The sequence below is a fragment of the Thermobia domestica genome, chromosome 3 (assembly GCF_964235325.1).
Source record: "Thermobia domestica chromosome 3, izTheDome1.hap1.1, whole genome shotgun sequence".
Taxonomy (NCBI): domain Eukaryota; kingdom Metazoa; phylum Arthropoda; class Insecta; order Zygentoma; family Lepismatidae; genus Thermobia; species Thermobia domestica.
Genome location: NC_137456.1, coordinates 115,521,433 through 115,540,899, shown reverse-complemented (window position 1 = coordinate 115,540,899; position 19,467 = coordinate 115,521,433). Strand labels below are relative to the sequence as shown.

The 19,467-nt window shown below is 34.5% G+C and overlaps 1 protein-coding gene across 50 annotated transcripts in view; it reads left to right on the top strand.

Annotated features, from left to right (window-relative positions):
* The window catches only part of LOC145680673 (uncharacterized), a 613,323-nt gene that overhangs the window by 67,703 nt on the left and 526,153 nt on the right, over positions 1 to 19,467 (top strand). Inside the window, exon 4 of one of the 50 annotated variants that reach the window (XM_081751468.1) lies at positions 16,117 to 18,619. The exons of 46 other annotated variants lie outside the window; for them this stretch is intronic. In XM_081751468.1, the coding sequence (XP_081607594.1) occupies positions 16,117 to 16,501 (385 nt within the window). In that variant the 3' untranslated portion in view covers positions 16,502 to 18,619. Of the gene's footprint in view, positions 1 to 3,223; positions 5,215 to 5,291; positions 6,035 to 16,116; positions 18,620 to 19,467 lie in introns of those variants that run through there. 3 more of the 50 variants (XM_081751469.1, XM_081751495.1, XM_081751474.1) reach the window with 3 other exon arrangements.

The window sequence follows — 19,467 nt, the reverse complement described above, 5'->3', positions numbered from 1 at the left end:
CTCTGTTACATACGGCAGTTCTATATCTCAGTGAGGAATGGGACAGTTGCTAATATAATTTTGTTAAACCGTCAATATTTTGTATGTAGCTAGTACTAGTGTAATTGTAAAAGTAGTGTAAACTGAGACAGTGACAGCCACTTTTCGAAACGAAAAGTTGGCACTGATCATCATTCTTAGTTTCCCAGATTGCATCGTATGGTTCATTGCACTAGTAGCCACTATCCTTTTGGTTCATCCGAAATTCGATCAATTAAAGCAATAGTTCACTTCGAGCTGTTTCACTGAACATACCAACTGCTCCTTCTTGTATAGATATTGAGTACTGGAAAATTTATTTTAATCTTGAATTTGTGTTGAAAAAGAATGAACTAGACTAAACTCTGTCTCACTTTTAAAAGATACTTAAACTGAAATATGTAAATACGTCATAGCACCGTACCTAGTAGCAGATGGTGCACTTTTATTTACCACAGTAATGCATGCACATATAATACAGTTTTTTTCTTTAAATGTGACTGTTGCCTGTATTCACAGAGTAAGTGGAAGATGACTGGCAGAAGACACTTTGTGAAGTTATTTTATAAAAGTATTTTTCTGGATATAATTTCATGATTCGTGTAGTCCGATATATTCTTATAATTATTTGCTACACTACCTACACCCTACAAGAGAAGAAGCATGATGTAAATTAGATCGTGAGATCTACCGGTACTTAAATGATGTAGTTATTTTGCAGTAGTTAGACAGTAAAAGCTAGAATGACTTGGAGTAAACAAATAAACAAAAAATAAGTTTATTCTTTCTCGATGAACTTTTCTTTTAATAAGGTACGTAAATTTGGCAACATTAACTCATATTAGTTGTTGTCACGTCGATCAACGTGATTACAGTTGCTGTACATTGACCTGGGTGAGGAATTTCAGTGAATTTTGTAGTGCGTTTTTGTTGATTAGCAACAAGATAACATAATACAATGCTGAAAACGGGTCAGTTGCATTGATATTTTTGTGCTCCTTACCTTTAGTTTGTTTTTCTTTCTTTTTTATTTCCTTAAACCGTACTATTTCTATTAGTATAACAGTTGGAGACAGTCACCCTGCACAACATGGTGTTGAAGAGTCACTTCCCCGTTGCAGCTTTCTAAAACTGAGACAGAGTTTAGGGGAGGAAAATAACTTTTTGACCTTGTGAACGTGTTACATTGAATTGATGTAATGACGAATAACGTATGCACGCTTTCCGTCAGGGACAACAATACATGATGTGTACCTTGTTCACTATTATATAAATTCAGAGAAAATTCATCTAAAGTAACAGGGAATATATATATATATATATATATATATATATATATATATATATATATTTTATTTTTTTGAAGTGTAGGCTGAAGGTTCTTTATTTGGTTGGATTTGAGTTCAGCGTCCATCTCAGCAACGAGGTTATATGAGATATGGAACTACACCTTAACGTGGGATCGGAAGCACTTGAGCTACCGCCTGAAATCTAATCCGGATCTTCCACACGCCGAAGGCTCGTAAGCTAACCACGTAGCACAAGGAAGTTCAAGTTCTTATTTATGAAAACAAACGCATAATTCAATGTGCCAATAAGTGACTGCGTATGTTCTTGATTAGAAAATACGACAGAAATATTTGTTAAACCAGTAGTTCTTGCTACTTAGTAGGCATTTGTAGAATATAAGAATTAATATTTGAATTTAATGGTGTAGTAGGTAATAGTTACACAAACATATCATACAAATAAATTAGCCATTTTCCTGTAGAACTCATCTAATACCTGTTAGCAGACGTCTTCTCTGGATAACAGCAGTTGTTCCATATCGATGTGAGTCTATTCGCTGATCAGTAGATCCCAGAGTTCCAGCTGAGTACGGGAAATACCTGTTTATACCTTTCGCTTGTGGGCTAGACAAGAGGGGGGCGCGGTGGCTCAGTGGTAGAGCGTTCACCTCTGGTGCTTGGGGTCACGGGCTCGATCCCAGCCCCCGCCAAGTGAACTTTGTGGTGGACAAACACCGTGCTCGTGGGTTTTCTCGGGGTTCTGCCGTTTCCTCCCACTTTCTTCATTTTACCATTTCACTCATCTCTCATCATCACCGTCTCCTTTAGCCTAACCGGCATAACCGTGGGACGTAAAACTCAAAGATTTTATTTCATTTTAAGACTAGACCTGGTATGACAGAGTACTTAAATGTTACTCAAACTATACAAACGCTGCTAGTCCTCTGAACGTGGCAGTTGTCATCTTTGGAAGATGAGAGTGGCCATTACATATTCATCATGAAAATGGAGAAACGGCAACAGATGGTCACTCTGATTGTGTCCAAATAAATAAATAAATAAATAAAAGTATTGGTTCATGTTTAGATTTACCTGTGTGAGCGACCCCGAGTCATAGTATTAAACCCTCCACACCATTATCTTACTTCGGATTTAACCACACTGCGAGTTAAATGCTTTATTGGCCTTTCAGTGCACGTGACTCCTTGCCTAATTGAAATAGAAACAAATGAGACTCTTCGCACCACAATGCACGCTTCAGTTAACTACAGACAGATATTCTGTGCTCTTGAGGCAAGGAAAGACCTGTAACTATATGCACCACATTGAGAAATTGCTTCTTGTGTCACTTGTCGACATATACCTGTTGCACGAAGTTTTTTTCGGACAAGGCAAACAACTCGTTGGGTGTTCCTCGGATTTTTTGTTTTCGATCAAAGTTTTGGGTTCAAACTCGCTACAGACTATTCTCTATAAACACTTTGAACAGTATGCTTTGGTACACCAACATATTAAACTTCGTTTACTGTGTGCGCATAGGCATGCTCGAACACAATTGTCGTTGTACATTCTGTCACATCTTTGATTCGACCCATTTTGACGAGCTGTTAACATGGAATCGACAAGCACAGTCACGTGTTATCATTAAGATCCATCTATAAAAGTAGATACGGACCACTGTTCTTAACAAGTTGATTTTGTGATATTATTGTTTCTGTGCAGTGTTCACAGCACCGTAATTTCTTCCTTGAAATACTTTCTTAATTTCCTACTCCTTGCTAATGTATTTTCTCGTTAATTTATGTTTTTGGCATTAATATTGACTTTTCGTGTACAAAAATCTGAGTAACTGAAATTAATTAATTTTTCGTAAGGTTAGAGAATGTATATATTTTTTTGTAATTCCTCTCTTGCAGTTGTGTCGGTGTTAGAGCTGTAAGAAATGCGAACGAGGCTAAGGGATATGTTTGTTCGTTCTGCACAAAGACTTTTGCTTTCCATTCTCTTTTAAAGAAACATAACCTTGTACACACAGGAGAGAAGCCATTCTTGTGCAAAGAATGTGGTAAAAGTTTTAGTCAGAAAAGTAACCTAAACACTCATCTAAGATGTCATTTAGAGATGAGACCATTCTCTTGTGAGCAATGTGGGAAAAGTTTCAAACAGAAGAAGTACTTGGATAGACATTTACTTAGTCATGAAAGCAAGCAGATTATTTTTTAGAAGAGCTGCAGAAGTTTTATATCGGAAATTGCTTTGGAGGGTCATACTGTAATTCATGATATATCGTGTTAGTGAGAAAATTGCAATACTAGCTTTATGTATTATGCAACGAACTACAGGGTGGCCCAAAAGTAGGTATACATTCCTGCATTGATCAAGTATAACATTGTAGTTTATGGATTTATTTGCTTCGACTCTTCCGAGCTTAAAATGTAAGTAAAAACACATTAAGAACAAATGGTAAAAATATGGATTTATTTGCTTCGACTCTTCCGAGCTTAAAATGTAAGTAAAAACACATTAAGAATAAATGGTAAAAAACTAAGTCTACTTAATGATATAAAATGCAATGAGCTGATCAATACGATACTGTATACCTAGTTTTGGGCCACCCCTATATGTTAGTTTCACTTATACCAGTGTGCAATATTTTTCAATTACTTTTTTTAGCTATGCTCTGTTCTTGGTACTTTACTTGCATATCAAATCATATGGAGGGGTAAAATATTACCCTTCGTTGCGTTATGGAATATATATTAAATTAGTTATTTGGAAGATTTTGCAGCTGTTTTAGATGATTATAAAAAGGATATATTTTTATTAAAATTGGAAGAAATACATCAAAATGCACATTCCTGAAATTTAAGTTGAAGTGCAGTTACAATTGAGCAAAGGATAGAATGTTCAGTTATCTCACAAAGTTGATAAGTAGCCATTCAGTCTGATCTCCATAAGTGCATTGTCTTGCGAAGACACGTAATTCATTTTGAAGATGCAACATTGGTTTGTAGAGGAAATAGGTAATAAATGATTCTGTATATGTCGTAATACTAGTTTTATGGAGTTCTTTTTTAAAGTAGTACATTTTAGTTACTCTCAGATATGAAGAACTTTAGATGTAATGTTTCCGTGTAAATCCCATTGCTTGTATCCGTATACATGAAGTAAAATTAAATTAAACTTGGATTCGGTTAACCCTGTTTGCTCTTCCAGAAAGTGTAACATTGTAAAAAATGTAAAGTACAGTTTTACGTCCCACGTTAATACCCTATAGATCAAAGGATGTGAATAATTGTGAAAGGATTGGTGAAATATGAATGTGGGAGGAAACAAAGAATCCCGGGAAAACCCACAGATAACGATGTTGTCCACTACAAACTCGTGGTGTTTGATCAAACTAGAGATATCTTGCACGAGAGATGGGCGATGGATCATGAATCCACCGTTTCTCCTGTAACATACTGGGTTCAAGTTAATATTCAGAATTTAACTATATACCTGAATAAACATAAGATTATTTTCATTTATACTTCATTTACGCTTCTCGTTGATTTAAGGTAATCGAGAAAACTTAAAGAAAGGAGAGAGAGAGAGAGAGCTAGAAAGAATGAAAGAAAGAACTACAGACTCTTGATATTAAATACACATTCATCGACTGTGTGACTATTGTTGAAGATGTAGTTTATTACTTCAAAATTCTGTGATCATCTGTTTGAACTATGGAAGTTACCATCAGATTTACTTTTACATGTCCGTATATAAGATATTTATTCCTTGCTGATGTTTTGAACGAATTTCCTTGTATCAGAATTAGGTTACCGTGTGATTATTTTTTAAAAAATAAATAGAGAAGGAAAATGAAATAAATTGTATATATTATTATTGAATCTCGTATATTACTAAAAAAAACTTGAAAATTTATTACTTCAGCTTGTAAATGTGAAAATGTGTGAGTAATTTCTCGTAATTACTATCTTTCAGTTGTGCACGAGTTGTAATGGATGAAGGAGTAAGGCATGATAGAAATGCTAAGATATACACTTGTTCTTTCTGCCCAAAGAATTTTATCTTTCCGTCTTTGCTCAAGAGTCATCAAGTTGTGCACACGGGAGAGAAGCCGTACACTTGTAAAGTATGTGGTAAAAGCTTTAGCTTCAATCACAATCTAAAAACCCATTTGAGGAGTCATTCAGACGAAAGACCATTCTCCTGTGAAAAATGTGGAAAGAGTTTCAAAGTAAAGCAGAGCTTAACAAAACATCAAGTTGTGCACAAAACCGATATGCCATTTTATTGTTCTGTTTGCTCAAGGAGTTTCGTTTCCGAAAGTGCTCTGGAAGATCATTCAATCATTCATTCTCTGTGAAGTTGAAGCTACTGAATCCCAGATTGCAAAAGTTATATATATATATATATATATATATATATAAAAAAAAAAAAAAAGGAATTTTACTTTTATCCTCATGATATCAAATTTTTCCTTCATTTTGTCGTTAAAATAAATAGTCTGAGCGATAACTTCTAATGTAATGTTACACAAGGCATGTACAGATGAATCTGCATACGGAGGCTACGGGTTGTGCTATTTCTAAAGGTACAGTCTATGCGAGTTTTCAGTTCACATGTAACAGCACAGTTGTACATATGTGGCCAAATAGAGTAGTTGTTCAAGTTCGATCTCATTGTATTAATATAGAATCCAAATACAGTTGTCGTGAAAGTTACCATGGAAGTCCTTAATTTTGTGTCAGTTTCCAAATTTCCAAGATCACCAATAATAAAACTTCAATTTGTATTTTCTTTCTTTCTTTTTTATAATAATCACGTGTATTTTTCAGTTTTTTTTTTTGTTTTGTTTGGTAAATCAGTATGATTGTGGCATCACGGATTAAAAGAGAACTTTTGTGTGAAAGGATGATCTAATGTAAAGAAAAATGACAGCTTGCAATAGGGTTATTCCCATAATTGATACAAGAATGACAATATTGCGGTATAATATTTAATCAGACCTTTGTAACATACGTGTTTATTAGAACAAGTAGTAGTAGCCTTATGATTTGCTGTATGCATCTATTTTCATACTTAAATAGAAGAATCTTTGTAAACTCGTTTGTAATAGTAAAGTTTAATCAAGTTTTCTTTTCATAATTCTTTTTAAATATGAAATACTTTTCTTTTTTTACCGATTAAAAAGAAATGATACGAAACACATACTGAAGGTAATTGGCAATATTAAAGAATATTTACCAGAATATTCTGAAAGTAAGTAGTTGTAATTTACAGACTTCGCTAAACACGTCGATATGTGACGTGTTTAGCATTTATCGCGTGAAGGCAAGGAGCTGTTATGAAATTACTGACCATTATGTTACGTTTCGACAACATGCTGTATTGAATTCATTGTTCAAGACAGAACCCTTTCTGCTGAAATTCATAATAGCTTTCAGCGTGTGTGTGGAGATATTGGTAAGCAATATTAGAAGCTGGGTGAAATATTTAAGGATGAAAGCATGAATATCCAAGATTACTCTCGGATCGTTCGCCCACGAACTGTCTTTACGGAACGCAGTCATTAAGTACTCATCACTGTACCTACAATAGCTATACGGTACAGTGCAGTGCAGGACATTATTGCAAGCGCAGGCTATTGACAAAATTTGTGTCCTCAGGATTTCATGTTTATTGATGACTGAACACAAAATGAAGCGGAAAGATACCGTTCAGAACAGAGACCGAAAGAAAGGAGATAGTCTTTTATTGAGTATTGCTACCGGTAATAAAAACTGGTTCCATCATTATGAATTTGAAAAAAAAAAGAAAAAGAAAAGAAAAAGAAAAAATGCAGAGCACTATTCAACGTCGCCAGCAAAAAAGAAATCAAAAACTGTCGGCTGCTGATGAAATTACTAACACGATCTTCTGAGATGTAGAGGGTTGTAATTTGTTTTTCTTTAAGCTGGGGAAACAAGTGTTCGCAGTTGTGTAAACATTTCTTAAACTCGGTTCTGCATTGCTGGAGAAATGCCCTAAAAAGAAAAAACACTTTTACAATACCGGTTCATCAGGTGGGAAGTTGTGAAGTTTGTCTCACTGTCTCTATATAATGTTCTCTAATAAAACCAAAACTTGCTCAATAGCTTCAGTATGACCCTTGTATATATGAACTACGCAACTGTTTTTACCAATACATTGGATGGTCTAAGACTCGCGCAGATGCTTAGCGGGGTGATGCTAGAGGTAAAGAGAAGAAGAAGAAAAAAAACGTAATGTAACTTTCAACCTCTGTGGTCTTGTTTCGACGGTAGGGATCGTAAAGATACGACGATGTGGGGACACCACATGGCATATTGTAAGATAAGTGTCTTAACATCAATGTTTGGCATCGAGTATGAGTAATATGTGTAACTGGCATCTAGGCGATCCGTGTAAATCCTATGGTCCATATGTTGTATCCCGCTAGTTACGTAATTTTCCAAGATGAGAATTCGTCAGTAGGCTTTGGTGAAGTTGTTTCGTGAACATTAGGATGAACTACAATACATACCATTGCCCGCATAATACCCAGATCTCAGAACAATGTGATCAGTTCTGGAGCTTAGACCCCGAAGCAGATTTTCTTCTCCATCCTCGGTGGTGGAACTGAGTGCTGCAATTTATAAGAAATTGTACAATATTTCCCTAGAAGCTATTCACGATTTACATTTTTCCATTCCGCGTCGTATCTTAGCTGTTGTACAGGCTAACGGCGGTCCCACGACGTGTTAATGAGGTACTTTTATTTTTCAGTCTCCATTATTTTGATATCTGGATATTCAAGTTCGTTGTCTCGAGTTCTTTGGTTTATTTTTCAACATTAAGTTACTATTGAGTTCCCACTTTTCTCCAACTCCTAATTCATATCTGACATCTGCAGACTTGATCTGGGAAGAGCTTGCATTGTTTACTTCAGATACTGCACCTCAGAACCAAGAAATGCTTTGGTAGAACGTGTATTCAATACTTGGGAAAGGAGAGATGACATGAAATGCACATCAATTGAAAATCTTATTTTGAAAGGATACAAGATACTTTTTCCCAGGTAAAATTACTGTAACATTATTTTCCAGAACTACTTGTTAAGCATAACTCATGCCATTATAGGCCAAATATTTTCTTTGTTAATAACGAGCTATACGCAATATTCACTCTTCTAGACATATTTTTAGTTTTACCATTTGTATATATATCTGTGGCTTGGGTCCAAAAGGGCCAATGTCAAAAAATACCATTTTGAGAAAATCGCATTTGAACGTTTCTTACTTTTTTTTTTTGTTTGTTTGTTTGTTTGAAGGTATTTCAAACATACTTGCAAATAGAAAATTCATACTTTCACCAATGAAAGATATGCCTATCAAACACTTGCATTTTCATGAATATATATATCTCAGCTTATCTCCGAGAAATTTCTTGACATTGGCCCTTTTGATCTTAAAATTCTACTAGCTTTTTAACAGATACAATGACATTGGCCCTTTATTGAAAGTTTAAACTTTGAGCTTGCTTACAAATTATGCAGCTATTCTTTTCCTTGAAGTGAAACATTAAGCATTAAGTGAAATTTTAACGGGTGTTTCCTTACTGTATTACAAGTCCCAAAACAACGTTAGACACTTAACGATAAACAACCTATATCAAAAAGTTGTTGAACTCAGAAAATGGCTAGAAATGGCTAAAAACAAAAAGCACATGGCTAGAAAAGCTACTAGTGGCTTTTCTGAATATTTGTGGCTAGCCAGGGTTTCAAAAGGGCCAGATCTAGCCACAAAGTGGCTGAATTGGCAACCCTATGGAGTGTTAAAAAAATACACACTTTTAACCATGATTGATCACTATGGATCAGATTGTTGTCGGATTTACACTTACAGACACAATAACACAACATTATTACCTTATTTTCCTTTAGGTGTCACACAGAAGACGCCGCCTTTCAAGTCAAACAAATAAGTACAAAGTTTAAACATTGGCCTCAACAAAAGTTTCCACAACACTAGATCGAAAAAGGCCAATTCTCAATTTGGTTGCGTCAAAATATTAACAATATTGGATCAAAAAAGGTCAATGTTCACTTTGGCCCTAATAAACATTATTTTTAATAAATTGAAGGGTAAGGGGAAAAAAACAAGGAATGTCCATGTATGTGCTTTTTCGGGTGCTTTGTCCCATCTGTTGGTGACTCTTGGTACTATTTGACTATATATGCCATGCATACGTAGATGTAAAAATGTCCGTGTAAAAAGGGGCAAAAGATGTAACTAACCCTATTCTTCTTACGCGGCTTTCAATATTCAATCGCAGTTTTCTCGAAAATGCAGTTTTGTGACATTCCTTCTTTTTTCCCCTTACCCTTCAATTGAAGAAAGGCCAGTGAATACTTTAGGCTTTTTCAAACAAATATTTCAGCCTCAGCAAGGGCCTATAACATTATTTGGAAAATTATTCTAAAACTATTCCATGTTGCCACTTGCCCATCTTACACAAGAAAATATACATTTAAAGACTTTCAAATTGCTGAAAATCTCATTTTCGCCAAAATGTGACATTGGTTCTTTTAGACTCAAGCCACAGATATATATATATATAACTAGCAGCGTTCACCCCGCTTCGCTGCGGTCACCCCGGAACGCAATAAACTTTGTTACTTAGATAATTTTTACTTTTTCGCTTTCAAGTGATATGATAAAAACCATAGAAGATTGCAGTAAATGTTAACATTATATCGCCTGTCATTTATGTTAACCCGCCCCGCTTCGCTGCGGTCACCCCCGAACGCAATAAACTTTGTTACTTAGATAATTTTTACTTTTTCGCTTTCAAGTGATATGATAAAAACCATTATAACGCCTTTCATTTATGTTAACCCGCCGAGTGACACGGTCATGCGGGTTGCATATACATACGTTTATTTTTATACCTATGATGAACTAACAAAGGATTTGTACGTAATGGACACCTGAATGGTCAATTATCTCAAGACACTGGTAATTGAAAATTAAAGTGATATGATAAAAACCATCTAGGGTCCAAATCCTAATAACACCCCAAAAATAAAAGAAATTGGTTCAGCCGTATTAGCGTGATGAGCGGACAAAGGATTTGTACGTTCTCTTTTATATATATAGATATGAAATTAGAAAACGAACTTTTGCCACTAACCAGCGCGTATTCCTCACTTTTCGTTCACTATACTGCAACTTTACTCAGATATTACCAGATGGCAGTACCTACTTATAACACATGATTAGGGGTCCTTTCTGGCCTGAAATCCACGGAAAGATCATAAACTTACTCAATACTGCGTAAAATATGCTCTTCTGGTTTGGATCAAATTTAGCTAAACTTGCAGAGAGAGGTAAACTATTATATTAGTATGTGATATAATACTAATAGCCTTAGTAATTAGTCCTTTAGCTAAATTACATATAACTACAGTTATATGTAGTTATATAACTAGCATGCGGACACCTTAGAAAGCCCTAATTCGTTTACGATGATGTTTTGTGCTCGCTCATAGGAAATACCCATAGTCTCAACAATCTCGGATTTTGATTCTGCGGTCATTCAAAATCAAGTCAAATTTTATTGACATTTTCTGTAGTGGTCGACGTTGAAGGCGTGCCACTGCGGGGGTCATCTTCAATTTTGTTTCTACCACGCTTGAATCCAGCTGCCTACTTTTTAACTACGAATACGAGGGCTAGTGTCCCTACCGTGTCCATATGAATTTCTTGTGGTGTTAAGCCTTTTTAATGAACGTACTTAAATCGCCTAATATATAAACCTAGAGATACATGATAAAAACCTTGAGCTAGATCTAACTTCAACAAATACATATCAGGCGTCGCAACTTTAGTATTGTCATACACTATGGGTAAAGATTCATGTGAGACAGCTTTGTAAGAAGGTGTCCATTCCGAACAATCATAAATGACTGTGATGGAGTCACCCTTGGGAATGCAAAAAATTGAAAATGTATTAATAATCAAAGTAGATCTTTCTATAATACGTGAATCTTCCTCTATTTTCTCCATATCACTAATTTCCATCATTTCCGCTGACTCAACGCATTATAAACTCCTCAGAAGGCTCAGAGACTGAAGCAATAGAGAAATGAAATTTCACACAGTGACTGCTAACGGACATGGCTACGCAGCAAATATATACAAACATAAAATAATTACTTCCTTCCTAGTCAGGCCATGGACATTCCAATCCACCCTCTTATATGCGAGGACTTACCCACAAACGTAGGAAAGAATCATATGGATTGGAAAGATGACAGAAGTGTCAGATATCGTGAAAGTGAAGGAGCAGTGGTACGGACATATTCCGAGAACACTGTGATTGATGTTTGAAAGCAATCCTTAACTGGGAACCAGACAAGAAATGATCTTAGAAATTCCTCTTACAAGGTAGTGTGATGAAATCAAGAACTCGTATGCAATAATGTGGAAAAAACTGCTCATGATAGATAGTTGCGGAGAAGAGTTGAAGTGACCTTCACCAAACAGTGGATTGATAATGATTGAGTGTTATGATTCTATACCTAAACTCTTTCAACTGCGTCGTAGAGTTTCGTAAAAGTATAAATAGCCATTGAACCGTTCTGTTATATTTCCATATTTTCTCTAATATCTGTGTTGAATATTTGGCTCGTTTGTGACCTATTACATCTGTCCACATCATAGTGATTCAATAATACACCTAAATACGAAGTTAGCTGCGGTACAAGAATGTTTGACAACATCTTGTGGTATGTTGGTAATGGGAGCACTCCTTGATAATTATTTCGACCTTTTTGTTGCTTCTCGTAAATAATACACTGTTACCCGACCCATTCCATTGTTTAAGAAATCGCTATATTAAGCACATTAGCCTATAGATCTCTTTAGGACTGTTCTTTTCACCTTGAATAGCTCGGGTGAAATACAGACTGCGTCTGAAAGTTTGGTTCTTTTTTTAAATTTTTTAATGGCTTATTCAGTCTCTAAGAACAATTCCTCAGAGTTTCTGCGATGCGTATTTCAATACTTTTTTCTCTTGTTCCTGCGAGTATCTTTAACAGGGTATCGAAATATAGTTTCATCTATCTGAAACTTTTCCTGATCAGCACAAATGAATTTTCCCGCTTCTGTCCTGATTATATTAGTACAAGTGTGCCGCAATAATAAATCTCAATGTTTTGGAAAAGAATAGGAAATGTGAAATAGAGGATGTCCTAAACGTTTCGCACGATAGATAAAATGATGAAAATGTATAGTTTTCGTTCTTTTGTTGTACTTTATGTAGAGTTTAAATAATAAAAAAAAGTTTTAAAAAGAAAATTTCGAGTCGCCGTTTTATTTTTAATACAAGTTTTTTATATACAAGTGTGAAAAATTGTCTGCAGAAACAAACATAAAACAAAATGGTGCTTAGAATGTGCTGAGATTAGTTTCTAATGCAGATTTACGAAGTAAAGTGTAATAAAATGTGAACTTACGCTTCCCTTATTTTGTGTAGGCAAATTAATGAAAAACTGATTGCTTAAAATGTATTTTCATTTCAGTTATAACAGTTTGGAATCTTAAAATTATAATAAAACAATAATAAAAAACACAAGCACATTGTTAAACATACATTTTTCGACGTTTCAAAAATTATGTACAAGAAGAAAACAAGAACTTATCTTATTATCAAGTACTTTTTTGAAGTTTCTAAAAATTTAACTGAAAAATGAAAAGTAATTCATTATTACCTCTAGATTGGTTTTCTAGAAATTATATAACTGAAATTAAAAAAAACAAATGATAATGTAAAGAAGGAACTTATTGTTCGAGAGGCTAAGAAGAAATTAGCAACAAATAACAGATTCACGTTTCGAAGTGTTAAAAATAAATGAAAATAAGATAACAGAACATTTCTTTTTTCGTTCCGCTGCCTGCTGGTCAACACAATATCTTGAGTTTTTCGTGGAACTTGCTACCTTATCTAAATGTACCATCAGAGGTAGAAGGGAAGAAAGAAAAAGAATGTGCCGTATCGTTTGTAGCTAATTACCATGCCAAAGTAACAAAATTTAAAACAGTGTGTGAATGACAAATCAATATTAATTATACATGATGTTTATATATTGTGTAAATGTTTACTTTGTGTATATTACTGGAGAACTAGCCGTAGGATTGACGACAAAGAAACCATAAGGAAATAAAGAGAATGAATGGGCTTTCGAAACGCAAGATTTCAGCTTACTTTTCAGAATTAGATAACGAGCGAATATTTAGCAGTACTCCCATTTCTGTCCTCTTGTTTCAAGCTCTGGGGGTAAGGAATTCATAAATAATGAATCTGTTGGTTATTTCGTAGCATTGACACAAAAATATTCTTTTGCTACTTCTTATTTTTCAGTGAAACGGCGACAGAAAAATAGTGTTCGTTTTTTTTTTTCTTAGTATGGAAAAAACAAGCTTGATCCAGGCATTATTTGATATTTGGCTGCTATATCAGTTAGGACACTAGCATTTGTGTGAAATTAGTTTATTGCGTTTCTGTCATAAAAGTATATATTTTCTCCTGACTGCGTAATGCTAATTCCTGACATCTTGATGACATTACGGATTCAGCACTCAATGAAAAGTTGCATGTGGACACATTCAAAACTAAATACATCTTAGGCAATCTGTAGAATGATGAAGGTAGTACTTCTATATATATATATACACAAATTATTTTATTAATATCCACAAAAACAATAAAATAATTTCCGTTTCCATTGCTGTCGAAAATGCTGGCGGAAAAACGAAAATATAAATAAAAGCTGTTACATTACAGTCTGTGATAGATTTTGAATCAAAATACATATATTTTGTCTAAGTTGGCCACTTTTCAGTGGACCGATGGTGACCAACAACATAGACAGGTTTCACTGTACTGTGAATGATAAAAGGTAGTGGTAATACTGTTCTCATGTCAAAGGGCTGTGTATCAACACTACAAGAGTTCTGTAGCTGATAAAGGAATTTGAGAGGAAGAAGTGTGGTTAGTTGTAACGATTGTGTATGACTCAGTCAAAACTAGCAGTGCCGTAAAGTATAGGAGGAAAGTGGAAGCGCCATAACTATCTGTTTCGGAAAGTCGAACAATGTGTGTGAATTAAGATTGAAGAGGCACGTGGGCGCAGGGCACAAAAATGTTTTCGGGATTTTGGTGCGACCTTTTCCCCCAAAATTAAGAAATTACTTCACGGGAAACACTACCACACTAAACAAACAATTATGCGTGCTATATGCCAGTCCCTGAGGGACATCGACAAAGATTGGCTCGCTGAAATGGTAAGATCAACACGCTCGCCTTCCACACGTCTGGCAGAAGGTGAGAGATTTAAAGACGATTACGTTTAAGGAATACAACAGGTGTTACTGTGCATAAAGCCAGGTACGAATTATAACAACGTTGCTGTTACTTTTTATCGAGCCCTTGTAGAAAGGACGTAGTACTTCTCTGCTCGTTTAAACAACATTCAAATAGTGTTTAGGCTAAGGATTATTTGAAAAGAAGCAAAGGAATTATTATACTATTAGAAAAAGTGAAAAATACCATGTGTTGTTGAAAAAAATGTGCGTGAAAGTTACTTATATTGAGCTGATGCCAGTGAATCCAGTCTAGGCCATCCCGAATGACAGCCTTTATTTCACAAAACCATGAGACAATGGCCGGAGAATTTCGAAAGAATCGAAATATGTATTCGCAGCATTTGGCCGAGGTTGTCTCTCCCGTGTGCTCAACAATATGCTCTTCCGCATACAGACATGTGTGGAACTGAACGGAGAACACATAAAACAAATACCATGATTTTGCCTGTAATGCGGTAGTTTTTGGAAAACTTGTATTTAAAGAAGCCAGGTTAGTAGTTGTGTGCACACAGATTGTTTGTAATCCGTGTAATTCTAATTCTTAAAGTGGAATCCAAACCACTACTCAGGTTTGTCCTAGGTAAAAACCCGCATCGGAAATCGAGTGCAGAACTATGTGCATAGAAAGTTGGCGCGTCGGACGCGAAGAGCTCTAATTAAGTCATCTTGCGTGTGTCACATGTAATTTTTCGGTTTCATAAGGAGAGCAGAGCTGGTTTATTAACCCTTGTACTCGGTACTTTGTACTTTTAGCATCATGATTGTGAGTAATAGTCAAGGGATAGATCGAATTAATTTATCTTTTATATACAATGGAAAATATAAATGTAAGTGTACGCATATTTGAATATATGTGACAGTAATATTTGTCAGAAAGATATTATACCTGTCACCATCACAATTGATCATAACGAATTGAAGCTGTCTAGTACTGGAGATCAGTGTAAATTTTCTTTCATGAGTATTCCCATTGTTGACGTATTAAACTTGTAGAACAACGAACTGCAAATTGTGTAAATTGTAATTGAGCTGTTTTTTAAAATACATTTCTTCATGATTAACATATATATATAAAGAAGCAGCTGTTGAAATGTTTTAAATAGCAAGTTTATAAAGAAGAAAATAGATTGGATTTGTATGCACGGTTTTCACATCATATTCGCCATGTTAGTTAAATCTTTGTACTCAGTTACAGTTTCATGTAATTTTCTTTGTATATGTAGAATTTTCATATAAGAAAATTTTGCAGAAGATAAAGGAATGCCTTATTTCTAGAAATGGTAGGATTTCACTGCTACCGTTATATTTTTGCAGCGGTTTACTTTGCTGAATTTGTGAGAAGGCAACCGAATAAATTACTCATAATTGATTTCTTACAGTTACGCTGGAGCTGTGGCGGATGATGGAGTAAGTACTGATGATGTATTTAAGAAATACACATGTATGTTCTGTCCCAAGACTTTTGCTGTTCGCCATACCTTGGAGCATCACCAATATGTGCATACAGGAGAGAAGCCGTACCCTTGTAGCATATGTGGAAAAAAGTTTAGTCAGAAAAGTAATTTAAACACTCACATGAAGGTTCATTCAAATGATGCACCATACCCTTGTGAAACATGTGGTAAACGCTTCAAGCTGAAACATAACTTGAGAGCTCATTCATTAATTCATACACGAGACAAGCCATTTTTCTGCAGAATCTGTTCAAGAAGCTTTACCTCTGAAGATGAATTGATAAAACATGCAGCACTTCATATGCGATGATATATTTGACAAATCAGCAAATCATATGTTCAATAAATTTTTCGCATACTGAAACTGACGATTTTGTTGAATTAATGATCTTTCTTTTGTAGTTGTTATTTCATATGATGTAAGATAATTTCTGTGATATAATTTCTGTGAAACAACTTTAAATTATAAGAAAAAAGAGATTTAAAATCACTGGCAAGTCTGGAGAGCAGTCAAAAGGATAAGAAAACTCACTCTTACGCAAGGAACTTTAATTGTGCTTGCAGTGAAATGAAATAATATATTTAGTTAAATTGTTGATCTTCCAGAAAATATCTACATTAAAAATAAGTAGCTTTGCTATGTAGAGATATTTTAGCTGCAGAAAAGTTACTGTAAAATGTCTTACAAGTAGCTTATCATTTCCAATTAGGGTGGATTCATTTAAATCAGATTCCGAAATAAATTAATTTGAAGTGAAAAATAAGTGAAATCCTATTTCTTATTTCGATTATGGAAGATAATAATCGTAATACAATGAAACGCAAATGTATGTACAGTACAGTATGAAAAAGAGTATTTCATGCAGAGGATGATTAGGGAAAATGCCGTCTTTAACGGGTAACGGAACAATCCTGCTTTCTTCTCTTCGTAACATAGGGTGTGTAAATTGTTAACTACTCCACCGGGGAAGTCACCATCGACATTTAAGACGAAAATTCTTTTGTGTGCGCGTCTGTTTGTTTCTACATAATAGAAGCATATTTAGAGTGGTCCGATCTCCTTTCCGAAACTTAAAAATGTTGTACATTTTATATAACTTGAGGCGAAATTTATGTATTTTATATATATATATATATATTTCGTGCCACTAGGTAGTTCTGGACCACTCGATTTTTTAAAAAGTATGTCCCTGCCAAATATCAATAACTTTGTGAAGAAAAAGTGCGCAGTTGATAAAACGTTGCTGTACTTTTTCCTTAATGCTTAAGAAACATTGTTTGGGATTGAAATAGGTTATCGATTGGAGATTAATTCAAAATTCAACCACAATACTTTCACTTAAATGGCATAATTAACATTTAATTTTAATTCCTAATATTTTTTCTGTAGTTCACTATTTGTATTATACGAGAAGAAAGATGTAATTTAAATAGAACCGATTTTTTCCACGCTGTTTCCAGTTGAATTTTTCGATAAAAACGTCAAAAAATTAGAGAAAATTGTTAAAAAGTGGCGAACAGAATTCAATGCAAAGTTACCGAGCCATCTTTAGCAGCATTTCTGCGGTTGACTTTTTTCTTTTCTTTTTGTAATGTCTACTAAGAAAGAAAGAAAAAAAAAAAAACAATACTACATCAGTTCATTTCTTCATTTTCATGTAGTAAAATTGTGCAACATAAAATCGACCTGTTTTAGATGAAAGATAAGTATCAGAATTGATATAATCTCAAAATTAGCTACAGCTGCTGAAAATACACGAATCTAGGAGCATTTTTTCTCAGTGATATGCCCATGAGTTAATTGATTCTTTATGTCTCCCAGACGATGAAGGGTAAGGAAAAAAAACTGAATGGAGTGGGTGACTTTTAGGGTTTGAGGTTACACGTGTAAGCGGTTTCGTCAATTTTAGAAATTAAAAGGAAAGAAAGGGAGGAAAAAATCCATGAACATAGACCGATCTTGTGCAATTATATTATTTTCATGTAAATTAAAAGTAAAGTCTTTACGTAGCCACGAATTTCTTTATCCTTTAGTTTGCTCTTCTGAGTTCCTAATGTTCTAAAATAATTATCTAAAGCTATTAAAAGAATCATTGAAATATTTAACAACATTTTTTAGTGTCAACTATATCACAAATTCAGCGTTAGTATTTCAACAAAATAAGCACAGTATATGCGAAAGATTTACTTGAACATGGTGTAGATTGGAGCTCTGTATTTTAAAAAGAAAAAAGTGTATTATCTTTATTTTTTATTTATTTTTTTTTGAAAAACTCTGAAGCATATCAAAGTGATTTGAAGTACTTCAGTTTGTAGATGTATTGTGAGCCTGAAAATAATTCGGATGGTTAGTAATTCAGAATATTTATTCCTGTATTAGTTATACAATGAGCAAATAAGTATTCTCTCTCTCTTTTTTTTTTTTTTTTCACAAGCATAAATCACATTATTATTTAACAAATTTCCTGCACCTATTCTCAACACTATGCATTATATAAAATTTAGATTTAATTAAACATAAACGTTTCAACGCCACAAAATTAATCAGCCTTGAAAAGACGAACGAATAAAATAAATGAATAATTGAAGTAATTTTTCAGGCGTGCTTTAGTTCTAGAACGTCTTTTAAATGATCTGGCATATTGTAGCCAATTTCTTGGTGTAAGCTTGGGATATATTGAACCGCTCTTGCCGAAGTCTGTGTATGAGCATAAGTAATATGGTGTCTGTAATACTTAATTCTCTTTTTCAGAGAGAGAATCTAAAGAGAGAGGGAAAAAAAAAACTATTTAACTGATGTTAGATTTCATTAATATAGTTCTCTGTAAAATTAAAAGATTTACTTAAAATTTTTGCTTTTATACTATGCTCATTGTAGAGTTCTTATCCGTGCTTCGGTCTCAGGCCATGTAAGCTTATGGCGGGCAACCTAGTGTTCGTAGAGTTTTCCCGTTACCGCAGCATTTTCCCCACTAGTTCTTTTATAATCATTCATTTCCAATAATTATTCGTCTCCTTTAGCTTAACCCTTTTAGGTTCTAGCCTTTTTTAAAAATGTAAATTATAGACTTTCAGTCAAGCGGCTACAGCATCATCCCTATTTATCGTAGGATCATGGTTCATACCTCGTTCTTTTCACAGTAGAGCAGCCTTTCATGCAGATTTCCCTATCACGTCCCTGAAGCGGAAAAGTTTGAGAGAAATCGGAATTTTTCTGATTTTTTTTTTCAAATTTTGAGCACTTCTGAACCCCCCCCCCCCCCCTTTTATTAACGC